General features: G+C 39.0%; 1 protein-coding gene across 1 annotated transcript; it reads right to left on the reverse strand.

Moving 5' to 3' along the window:
* Positions 1-793: 793 nt before the first annotated feature.
* Positions 794-10,428, reverse strand: pwp2h (PWP2 small subunit processome component). The gene is made up of 21 exons (XM_084713928.1): positions 10,269-10,428; positions 9,357-9,469; positions 9,037-9,131; positions 8,839-8,938; positions 8,469-8,612; positions 7,222-7,357; positions 6,877-7,115; positions 5,942-6,085; positions 5,782-5,852; positions 5,555-5,691; positions 5,262-5,410; positions 5,021-5,168; positions 4,732-4,882; positions 3,272-3,452; positions 2,998-3,145; positions 2,697-2,805; positions 2,106-2,171; positions 1,644-1,862; positions 1,348-1,498; positions 1,193-1,267; positions 794-1,091 (listed from the first exon to the last, which is right to left on the reverse strand). Exons 1-21 carry the CDS (start codon positions 10,284-10,286, stop codon positions 932-934), a joined length of 2,754 nt encoding a protein of 917 aa, XP_084570054.1. The 5' UTR covers positions 10,287-10,428; the 3' UTR covers positions 794-931.
* Between the last annotated feature and the right edge of the window lie 1,850 nt (positions 10,429-12,278).

The following is a 12,278-nucleotide window of genomic DNA, read 5'->3' on the forward strand; positions in this document are numbered from 1 at the left end:
TGCACTAAAATGATTAAAAAATGAAATAATTTACTAAAAAGCTAAAAAGGTAAATATTTAATTTTAACGATCAATAATCAGGTCTATTTTAATAATTCTGTGTGTAATATTAATATTCCCACCATGCAACAGTGTAAATTCAACTGCTGAGTTTCCTTGTATTGTATATACTGGTCCTATTTGTATATTTCCTCTGTTTATAGTGTTCCTTTTCTTATTTTTTTAATTATTATATTCATGCTTGAATTATTACCCCAGCCCCCCCCCCCCCCCCCCCCCCATTTTTTTTCTATCTTCTTCTTGTTTTTTTTTTATTGATGCCTCTTTATATTTTGGTCATCCACTTTGCTGCTGAAGCACCATAAATTCCTTATTGTAGGACTAATAAAGGAACCAATAAACTGCAACTTTTATACAATAGAATGATTGAAAAACTAAATAATGCATAATTATTCAGGCCAACCAGTGACAGTCAACACTGCAATAATCATTAATGCCAATGTGATATTCAAAGGTATGAAATGCAATATTAAGTGCAACATAATATATAATATATATCTGTCATCTGCAACAATAAGAGACTGATTGCGACTTAATGTTAATCTGTTGAGGGGTAACATTACATTACATACTGGTTACTACCAGGAGTTTTTGTAAAATTATGGAACTTGTCCTCCTGAAACCTCTGACCTTTGTGTCAGTTAAATTTGATTACCTGTCAGCCTAGATAAGTGGGATCACCTGTGCGTGTTGAACCAAACTGAATGCAGACCAAAGAAAAAATAAGAACAAGCACATTTAAATGTATTTAATTAAAAAAAAGTTAACAACTATAATGTTCTCAAGTACAAAGAATTTCACTTTTACAGTCCAACATTGTTCTTCTTCTCTATCTGCCATGTTGTTGGAATGAGGTGGATCAGCTTCAGGTCTACAGCATCATGTCTGCACCATCCAACGAGGCCTCACTCATTTCCTCAGACAGCTCTTCATCCTCCTCCTCATCCCCCTCCCCCTCAGCTGGTCTCTTTACCCCCCTCTGCTTCGACAAGGCCACCGCATAGCGAATGTTATACATGTTAAAGTCACATCTGTGCAAAGAAAACATACAATTATAATAATTACTGATTATAATAATAATTATTTGAATTTGAGTGTCAGGGTTGAACTGGGGTCAAACGTTGAGACTTACAGTTTGGACAGGTTGTCAAAGTGTCTCTGGATGCTCTTCTGCAGCGCCTGCAGCGTGGGGAGTACGGCTCCCGACCTGCAATCAGACACAGTCATGGTTATACTCAGACAGTAAAGTGGATTTAATTAAACAGTGATGAGGGAGAGAGAGCAGACCTGTTCTTCAGTTTCTGTCCGTGCAGCATGAGCAGGCTCTGGGCCCACTTCATGTAGAACTGCAGGTGACCCGACTTCTCCAAACACGCCGCAACGAAGCCCAGAAGCTTCTCCACGTAGATGTCAGGGAGAGAGCCGCAAATTACAGGGACTGGAACAACAAACACACACAATCCATATCAGCCTGGTGGATAATTCATAGGGGATTTATTAATCTTGTATTGTGCCTGACTTTAGTGGATCAAAACATATTGGATGTGGAATTAATCTGCAGATGCAATAATTCCTTCACTCACTCTGCTCATGCGGAACAGTTTCCAGCACTTCCTGTTTGAGGGCTTTTTCGTTGAGTCTGAATGCCAGGATGATGGCCGACACCCACTCCTGAAGCCGCAGCTGCTTCCGTATGCTGGCCGGCGTCACGTCCAGGTCGAGGTCATAGGGGTCAAAGACCATAGAGCCGTCGAGGGAGTAGACCAGCAGGCCCTCGGTGGTGGTGGCCGACCAGCTGCGACCTGAGGAAAGACACAACTAGTTTACAGCCTCACAGTCCTCAACTTAAACTTTGGCTGTATAATATTCAAGTATTTGAATCTGCATAAAAGTTGCTGTGATAAAAAACTAAAGGGTGGTTAAAAATCAAAGATTTTGCAAGAACTAAAATGTTCATGATTCTAAAACTATAAGAAGAAGCCCTCCAATTTCATAGCTTTTATTCTATCAACTTCTCTGCAGGGGGAAAAAAAACTTTCACCTACCAGTAGGGGAGAACCGCAGCGAGCTCACTCTGATCTCTGGCTTGAAATGTCGAGAACTCATATCACCTGTAAAGATACACAGAAATTAAAACAATGTGCAAGATATTTAGAGAATAAACTGCAGGGAGGACATTGAGTAAGGGGACATGAAGTCATCAAGAAACAAAAAGAATAAATTTAGGTGGCAATTTTCTGAAAATCTATCTATTTATGGTGAAAACGGATGTGCTACTTAGTCTCACAGAAGACCAAATGCACTTCCAGCAAATAAATCACTCCTCCTCTGGTGGAAAAGACCTTGTTTTCCTGAAATACCACAGCATACTGTATTGATCCACATGTACAGTGATTAATAGCTCTATCTTCATGCACCTGATCAAGACAGAAGCACAGAGGAGACGGTGCCTTCGCAAAACAGCTGGCTTCAACTATAGATTGTATATTAAATATGATTTCAACCTATTTAATATATTGCCGATGACTCCAACTCACTATTTGGACTGCAGTACTCATTTTTGCTCATGCAATTGTTACATACTGCTCCATTAAAGCTTGTATTTAGAGCAAAGATGTTGAAAATAGGTGTTGTACCTTTCCTGACTCCGGGGAGGCTGATGTTGACGTTGTCTCCGTCTCCAGCTCCCTCGTCCACCAGAGCGAGGCTGCCGAACTCGGTCATCTTCCGTCGGTCCAGGAACTCCTGCAGAAAACGTAGGACCACAACATGAATCAGAAAACAAGACTCCCACACTGATTTACACTAAGATTTCAGATTGAAGGCCTTGATTGGTGAAATTCAAGGACCAAAAAGATATATCTGTAATATTTAAGTACAAACTTTAAATTCAAAATGCTAATTTTACTACATTTGACTCTGAAGGTGAGGCCGTACCTCCATGGCATCGAAGGACAGGTTGCAGGAGATCTCAAACTTCTTCATCAGCATCTGCTCCTTGACGTTGTAGATGCAGACAAACTTGGACTGGCCTCCCGCCAAGATCGATTCCCCGTCCGCGGAATAACACAGCGACGTGAACGACCTGAAGGATGCACAAAAAAAAAAAACATCAAGCACAGCCTGAATCACAGCCCACAAATGGTCATAAAACCACACTTTTCCCTGCCTGGTTTGGACCACAGGGGATGAGCTCAGCTGTCTGACTCACTTGCCCTTCGCCAACTGCTTGGCTGTGACTTTATCCGTCTCTTTGCGGCCCGTCTCCAGGTCGTGGCGTCCAGCCACGGAGCCGGTCTGTGCAGCCGTTTGAGGGCTCCAGAAAGAGATTTCGCCGTTCAGAGTGGCCACAGCCAACTCCTGACCATCAGGGCGGTATGTCACTGACAAAGCTGAGGGGAAAAACACACAAAAACACTCCACATCAGGCCAATTCAATTACTTTTTCAAAAGGGCAAAATTTGAAAAATACAGTGTCAAGGAGCCGAATGTTTACATGTCTGACCTGTAAAGTTAGGAATTTAAATGTGTAAAACAATGCACCTTTTTACTTTTCTCCACTTTATAAAGTGGAAAAACAAAGCACTTTTGTTATCCTAGATTAGAGGGAACCTGTTGTGTTAATAAACACAATGTTGCATAGGAGTATAACATCTTTTCATGAGGATTGACTCCTGAACTTCTCCTAAAGTAGAGCTAAAACTTTTTAAAATGCTCTATATTATCAGTCCCTCCAGGAAGTTGCAATGCTTAGATTGCAAATATTCTTTATTATTATATTACAGCCCTGCAACTGTGTTCAAATTCTGTAGCAACTTTTCTGCAAATTTGATATCTGACATGTCTCAATGAACCAAGTCAATGATTTGTTTTATTAGTCAGTGGTTTTTTGCATTTTTTATTTGACATTTATCAATGCTCTGTGCACAGGGTGTGGTTTTGCTCTCAATGGAACAAGTTGCCTTTGATTATTATGAAAAAAAATTGCAATTTTCCTATCTAACCTTCACTTGCTCTGGGAATTTCCTTGCCTAAAGCCTAAAAACATTGCAATATGCAACAAAAAAAAAAAAAAAAAAAAAAAAAGCCGTCAAATCGGGCATTTCAGGCCACAACAATCCCAAATACAACGTGCGAAATCCTGGAGGGAATCATCTATCACTAAGGACTGAACAAAGGTTTTAATCTACTGATCATTTCTTTGATCAGCAAATGCTGATACATACACTTGGCTCTGGTGTAGTTTCCTCTCTCTGTCTATAGTCACCACCAAAGCAATGGTAAATGGTTAAAAAAAAAAGTCAGCTGATATCGCCCAAGTTGCAAGTTGCAGCTGTACCACAGAAAATGTCAGAAGTCACAGCTGACAGGATCTCAGTCAGTGGAGGTAAAAAAGACGGTTATTAATCAGTCGCTCTGAACAGAAGATTCTGATGCCACACAGTGTTTCAGAATAAAACACATCTGCCTCTTTTCCCTGCAACTCTGCACTGAGATTTAGGGAATTAATAAATAAAAAATGAACAGGTAAAACTGTATTTCACACTATGGTGGTTGAATTTAGTCTGCAGCTCACATGCAGCCAGTGGCAGTATGAAAAAAGACACAGTAACAGACAGATCTAAACTTCAAACGTACAGCACTGCTGTCTGGTTAAGGATCAGTATTTACCATCAGAGGTGAGGTGAAGTGTCTCTTTGACCTGCCAGCTGTCCAACATGTCCCACAGACGGATGGTGCGGTCCCACGAGGCGCTGGCCAGGATGGACTGAACTGGACTGAAGCACAGGCAGCTGACGGGACCCTCGTGGCCCCCGAGGACCTGGTCAGTCACAGGAAGGAGACAGCAGAGGTGGAAAATAAAGATTATAATTAAATGTTTTTGTTATACCTCACTGGAAAACCTCTTGATAGATCTATACATATATTTTTATACTAATATATTAGGTTCTGTGCGTACCTCCAGCAGTCTTCCTGTCTGCATGGACCACAGAAAGATCTCAAATGAATCCTGAGCTCCTGCGCTCACCAGCTCTCCACTGACATCTACTGCGAGGGAGGAGAACTGCGCTGGCCGAGGCGACGTGAACGTCCTGAAGTTTCTGTACCTGTAATAAATAAATGGACAAACACAGATTCAGAAAGTCCTCACTCAGTTTCTCTTCAGACACGGACACGTTTTATTCCTCACTGTGACTCACCTGTGCAGGTCGAACGCTCGGACCGTCCCGTCCAGAGAAGCGCTGACGATGACGAAGCCGCTGGAGGTGAAGGTGACGTTGGTGATGCTGCTGGTGTGCTCTGTGAAGGTGACGAAGCAGAGGCCGCTGTTGGTGTTCCACACTTTGACCTGAGGGAATAAAAAAAAAAACACTCTGATCTCTGACACAAACACCCTCAGGCCACAACATCAGCATGTGTACTGATCAACAACTATCTACTGAATGTTTGCTTTTTTATTTCAAGCCCCTGAAAATGTAAATAGAGCGCTCACTTTTCCATCATCGCCTCCTGTTACGATGTACTGTCCGTCTGGAGAGTAGGCCAGGGAGGCCATGTTGTTAAAGTGTCCCTGCTGCTTGAAGACGTACGACTCGCTCTGCCACTCCCACACCAGCAGCTGACCCATCCCTGAAACAATATTAATATTAACATTTTAAGAAAAACAAAAAAAACAAGTGCAACTTACTGAGGAAAAGGAAATATATAAAAGAAACTTACCTGAGCAGCCAAAGCCGATCCAGTCTCCAGAACTGTTTATCGCTACTGAGGTGATTCTCTGGTCTGAAATACTGCAAGAAGATGCATTCAAATAATAGAAACTAAGTAGGAAAACAGTGCTTTTTAATTTCTACCATCAAAAAGTTAAGTTTCCTCTCACCTTAGGGAGTGAATGAGGTTGAACTCTGGGAGTTCGTGCAGGTGGAAGATTCCAGAAGCGAAACCAGTGACCAGGATGTGAGTGGGCTTGTGGTAGGCAGCAGCTGTCAGGTTGTTAAAGTCCCCCTCCTTGTTGAAGAAATGTCTGCAGGAGCAGAGGCAACGGTGAATAAATAAAGTCGCTTTTAGTCCTTATTACCTTCTAAAGCCAAGAGGCTGCTGATGTCTTAATTAGCAGCTCAAAAGTTGGCACTTTGAGTCATCATCTGGTATTTATCTCCACTCCACACCTTGTTGAGCAAGATGCTTTTGCGGTTTCTGAAGATTTAATTGCAAAGAAAAAGTGACTGTGAGACTTTGGCTCAGAGCTGCAGCACGCGCCGATCTTCATTACAAATGCTGATGCTGCTATTAAAGCTTCAGAGCAGCCAAGGGACAAATAAAGCTGCACTTTGTGACGCCAAAAGCCCTAATGGACAGAGGGATAATTGGCTGAAAGTGTCAAGGTCTGAACAGTTTGGTGTTTTTCTGGAAGGACTTCTGGCTGTGAAGAACTGCTGTGACTGACGCTGGAAAGAAAAACTGCTGTCTGGCTTTTAGCTTCAGCACAAAGAGCTCTATTCCCCAAAATGTACAGAGACAAAATTCAACATTTCAACAAAACATAACTAATAACTCACCAATATGATGGCGAACAATGGATTATTTCACAGTAATTAAAAGAGAACTTTACATTAGCTTCATATAAGAAAGATTACATTTAATTTTGCTTTAAACCTCAAAAATTTAAACTCAAAATAAACCATGATTCACTTTTAAAATAGCTGCCTTTTTGAGACTGACAGAGCAAAATAATTTGTCTAATACTAAATCACTTAGACACAAATCCTTAAGTTTCTCTTTAACTGAAGGACAGGAAAGTAAGGTGCGTCTTACTTGCTCCTCTGCTTGTATCGAACGTTTTTGGTCTTCTTATCGTTGGGGGTTTCTGCTTTCCCTCTGATGACCTCTCCCTCCTCTCCCTCCACTCTCTCCTCCTCATCCTCCTCCTCATCTTCGTCCCCCTGCCTCAGAGTCGCCTTTGGCTTTTCCCGGCTCTTCTTCAGGACGAGGCCGTCCAGCTCGGTGTCGCTCTCCCAGACACACAGTGTCCCATCCTGGCTGACCGTGTACAACTGAAAACAGGATATTTATTAAGGTTTTACTTTTAATTTTAATGCCAAACCTCATTTGTCTTCTCAGCCTAAATCACAAACTCGTGGAAAGCAAAAATAAACTCACGTCCAGACTGTCCTTCTCAAAGAAACAGCCCACAATGATGTCCTTGTGTCCTCCCAGGGAGTAGTAGATCAAGTTTTCCCAGCGTTCAGCACCAAACACCCACGTTGACATGTCCTTACTACCAACCACAAAACACCTAAAGGAAAATGAAACCACCATGTTTTATTTTTCTAGTTACAGGCTTCTTCTACACTTTGACATCTAACAAATTATAATAAACAAGTTAGAGATCTTCATGCCAAACTCCATTCAAAAATGTGTGAATTTAACAGTCTCTTGCTTACAAGCAGGTGTAGATAATAACTATTGTTCAACCAGTTCACAAAACAGTAACATGTTCTTTAACTTAAACTTGGAACTTCTTTGCAACATCAATTTGCTGGTTCTTCAACAGCAAACATAACTTATTTTAAAAGAAGACCATTTAAAAATACTAAAATAATATTTTTTTTGTATCACAGATGTCAGTAGCTGCAGACCAATCTTATTTGGTAACACTTAATCTGATGTGGTGCTGACATTACACTGTCATAACCATGAAATGACTCCTGTTATAAACATGGAAGAGTCTTTAGGAATGTTTATGACCGTTATTAGTATGTGTCATTCAATCAGTTGTGCCATTTTTAATGAAAAGTTGACATTGTTTTAGATGTCTTTGTTATTACAACTTGACATTAACTAAGACAACTTAATGTCATAAACATGCCATAGTGGACATAAATATAAAACTGTTCAATGTCCAAAATGTACCACTTTAATTGAGATCCAGGGAATTATTCATGACTCATGTTATAAAAGCATTTACAGTGTAATTAAACTTAATGACAGAAGTTCAAAATAAATATTCATGACGCTGTTATAATGCTCTCATAACAATATGCATGACACTGTTATAATGCTCTCATAACAGCTAATGTCAAAGCCAATGACATATGATAGTATAATGTAACGCTAACAGATAAAGCTACACAGTTCCTTTCAGTTTTATTTAATTAAGGCCTGCTATGAACATGTTTATGACAGTTTGTTGTTTTCATTAATGTCAAATTGTTATAACAAAGACATCTCTGTATTAAATCATATCAGTCTTATGCATATCCTGTCAAAAAGTGTTACCAAACAATTGATTGCAGCATTGATCTGCAGATACTGTATGGGAGATAATGTCACACCAAACTTCATTCAAAAATTGTGCAATTTAATGTGTCATTCAACGGGAGTGAAACTGTTTAACTTTTACTGACTTGGAGTCGTCCGTCCAGTCGATACAGGTGGTCTCATCATAGGGGCCGTAGTAGCTCTTGTCCAACACGAAGGCGTTGAACTCACGCTGCTTTCCAGGAGCGTAGTACATCAGAGCGACATTGTCCTTCGTAACAACAAACTTCCTGAGAAACAAAAACAACACAACATCAACACTCAGCATTGTTTTTGTTCCACTTGTAGTAACTGTGCCTTAAAAAGTTGTGCTAAAGAAAGAATTAAAAGTTAGTTAGGAGCTATATGAAATCAAATTGTTCTAATAATTAATTGGACAGATGGTTGGACAAAACAAGTTATTTAAAGAAGTCGTATTGGCGTCTTTTGCCTGTTTTTTGAGAGGTTCATCCTTACCTGCCATCAGGTGAGAAGCGGATGCTGCTGACAGGCTTGTGAAAGTGGAAATGATGAAGGACGGCTCTGGTGAGGAGGCTGACCAACAATGCAGCACCGTCTGTGTGACACAAACACAGAATTATATTCAAATTCTGGTTGTTGTTGTTTTTGCAACAGGATATTAACTTAGAATCACACATAAGTTGACTCTCTTACCTTCATCTACCACAACTGCCAAGTTCCCATCAGGAGAGAGACCCACACATGAGATGTTTTTCGTGGTGGAGAGGGGTAACGTCTCTGATGTGTTGCTAGAAGAGAAAGATTAATGATTTGCAGCTCTTTCCCCCCAAAATAAAAGTATCCTGTTCATAATGTAGTGAATTTAAAAAACACTGGAAAAAGGAGGGACTAATGCTTAAATTCCACATGAATACACAAGAAAAGAAGTGGCATATTTCTCTCTTGCAGCTTGATTTAAATATGACAACATCAATCCCACAAATATTTAATCTATTTATTTAATTATGACTTACTTTTTCAGGTCGAAGACAGAGACTCTGTTTCCAACTGGACTGATCACTGTGTTTCCATCTTTAGAGAAATTCAGATTTCCCTGACGATAGACTGCTCCCAGCAGATTGGAAAACTACAATAAAAAGAGAGTGGTTTTCTTTTACAGCACTCATAAAATAGATAGTAGAGAACTTACCTATTTACACACCAAACTCCATTCAAAAATGTGGGTATTTAACAGCATTTTGCTTACAAGTCGATATAACTTACTTTATGTGTTTCCTTGGTGTACACACGTATGACTTCAACCAGTTTATTGGCATTTAAAACGATTAAAATTGTATTATCAAATGCTTTTTGATATAATATATTTAAGCCGATGTCAAGTGCGAATGCAGGCACTTAAGAAATACAAAGTCTTAAATGTGCTACACGATGTTTACCTTCACTGATATAGATATATAGTGAGATACTTACATTTAGCATTTTATGAATGCAGTTTTGTGAGATGTTCTCTTCTATGTAGATTATCTTATCAAACGCTGTTTGTTGTCATAGATGTCAGCCGAACCTAATTAACAATGCTAACACTTTTCTAAATAAAGTCTACAGTGAGTTAGATGAGATGTGCATTAATCAATGTGTAGTGACATACTAGACTAAGCGATTTTTAATTAAGTTTGGTGTGACGTTGTTTATTACATATGCCAATTTATCAAATGCTATTAGTTGTCATAAACAGCCGAACTTCAGTATGAATACTAACACATTACAATAAAAAGTCTTACCTGTGTTACACAATGTTTAATTTCTCTGACATGTAATCACACACTAGATTAAGTCATGTTTGAATGAAATTTGGTGTGACAGTGTCTCCCATACACTACCTGCAAATCGACAGTAGCATGTTAGCTAGCAGTGGTAGCACTTACCCTGTAAGCAAACTTCATTTTCGTGAATATCCCTTAAACTTAGCTCATTTATGTACGTTTTAATTCTTTATATATATCCTCGGAAGTGTGAATATTCGGCGAACATCACTCATGCTGCTTCTCCACACGTGTTTGCATTTTGTTGACACTTGACACATCCGGCTTGAGTTGAGTTAAACTGAAAACACCGCGCCCTCCAGCGGCAGGGAGGGGAAAAGCATGGCACAGCAATATTCATTCAAGATAAAACCATGTTCAGTAAGGAAATCAAGCTACATGAGAATTTCCAAATGTATGTATGCATTTAATTAGTGGGGAGTTGTTTTAAATTTAAGTTTCCATTATACTAGTTGAGTACAGTACAGATTTATATCTTGCTTTTCTTAATAAAAATGTAAATCTACAATATTTTTGTACATTAAATTAGTGGAAACTTGTCCAGCCCTGCTCACATTCCACAGGGAGGAGTTACTGGAGATTTTTAAGACCCCTTTTATGACTACAAAGGAAAGGAAACAGCTGACTCAAAGAAATTGAGAACCTCTGCTTTAAAACAAATGACTCATGGGAAATTAAAGGAGCAACATGAAGCAATTGTATGTGCAAAAATTAGTACAGCAAACACTGTGTTGGAGCCATAGATGCTATATTAAATAGGTTGGAAACCTTTTTAATATACAGTCTGTGGTTGAAGTGAGTTGTTTCCCCCCACACTCTCCTCCCAGACTCAGGGAAAGTCTGCATGAGCTCTGCAGGAACACTGCAGGAATGCAGGATGCATGTAGCTTCTTAAAAATGACAATAACAAGCAAGGACAAGTCCTCTACTGTAAGTTGTTCAGCTGTTGATAGCTGTCACTGTTCTGTTAATGTAAAGTTCAGCCTGCTCTGGAAATACACTGAAGTCTGAGTTCAGTGACTGTCTGACTTGCTGCCTGCCAAACTCCAGTAAGATTTTGCTCAGATTAAATGTTAAAACCATCTTCTCCTTCTAAAAAGTTATAAATTATTTCTTAAAACTCACCAAAAAGACACTAACTCGTTCAGGGAACATTCAGCATTAATTTGAACTAACTAATCAACATGAAACAGGCAGACAAAAATAGTTATTTGGAGAAATTTCAAAGGAGGACACAGAGCGTTGTTGTCACAGTTCAGTTTAGCATGTTTCCTTGGTCTCTGATGACATATCATGGGTAATTTATGATTTATTATAGTTAATATAATACAGATGTCTCCTCTAAGGCAGATTGTCCTATTGGACAGAGTGAAATGAAAAAGCCCAGCTCAAAATAAATGACACACTTGGAACAAAACAAAACCAGGCCTCCACACGATCCCTCTGCTCCATTTCCACCCAATACCTCCTCTGAATAATTCAGCACCTGGCAGCTACAGTACACACACAACACACGTGTAGAAATGAGTCTGTGCCAAAGCTGAACTGTACACGACACCACAGAGTGAGACAGTTTATATCTGACGGAGAGTTGTGGTTCAGTTCAGAGTCCAGTCCATGTCTGGTTTTCATGTATTTTATTTGAAAGACTACATCTCAAAAACAGTCTGGTAAAACATCTGCACTTGTGTTAACTTGCACCATTAAAAAAAAAAAAAAGACAACCCATGAACAAAGTTTCTCTTTGTTGTGTTATTAATTTCAATCTAATTTTATAAAAAAAAATTTTAAATTGTGACTTTAACTTTTCTTAATCTTATAATTATTCTTTTTAGCTAGTAATATGACTTTTAATCTCATCGTGTTTTATTTCACAATTTTGACCTTTTATATAATTATGACTTTTTATTACATAATTTTGACTTTTTTTTTTTATCTCATAAGTAGGAGTTTTTCTTTCATAGTTTCAACTGTATCTTGTAATGTAGCCTTTTAAAATTTTTAGCTCCTAATTATGATTTTTAAAAATCTCAGTATTATGACTTACTCTACTACTTTAGACATTACATCTCAAAAACCGTTTGTGTCATAATTATTTTATTTCATTATGTT

Source organism: Lutjanus erythropterus, chromosome 24 (genome assembly GCF_056507025.1).
Source record: "Lutjanus erythropterus isolate fLutEry1 chromosome 24, fLutEry1.hap2, whole genome shotgun sequence".
Taxonomy (NCBI): domain Eukaryota; kingdom Metazoa; phylum Chordata; class Actinopteri; order Lutjaniformes; family Lutjanidae; genus Lutjanus; species Lutjanus erythropterus.

Coding starts and splice junctions, on each gene's coding strand:
- pwp2h (XM_084713928.1), bottom strand. Junction 5,411..5,554: donor CAGGAGGCGATGATGGAAAA/GTGAGCGCTCTA, acceptor TTATTCCCTCAG/GTCAAAGTGTGGAACACCAA. Junction 3,453..4,731: donor ACTTCACCTCACCTCTGATG/GTAAATACTGAT, acceptor TTTTCCCCTCAG/CTTTGTCAGTGACATACCGC.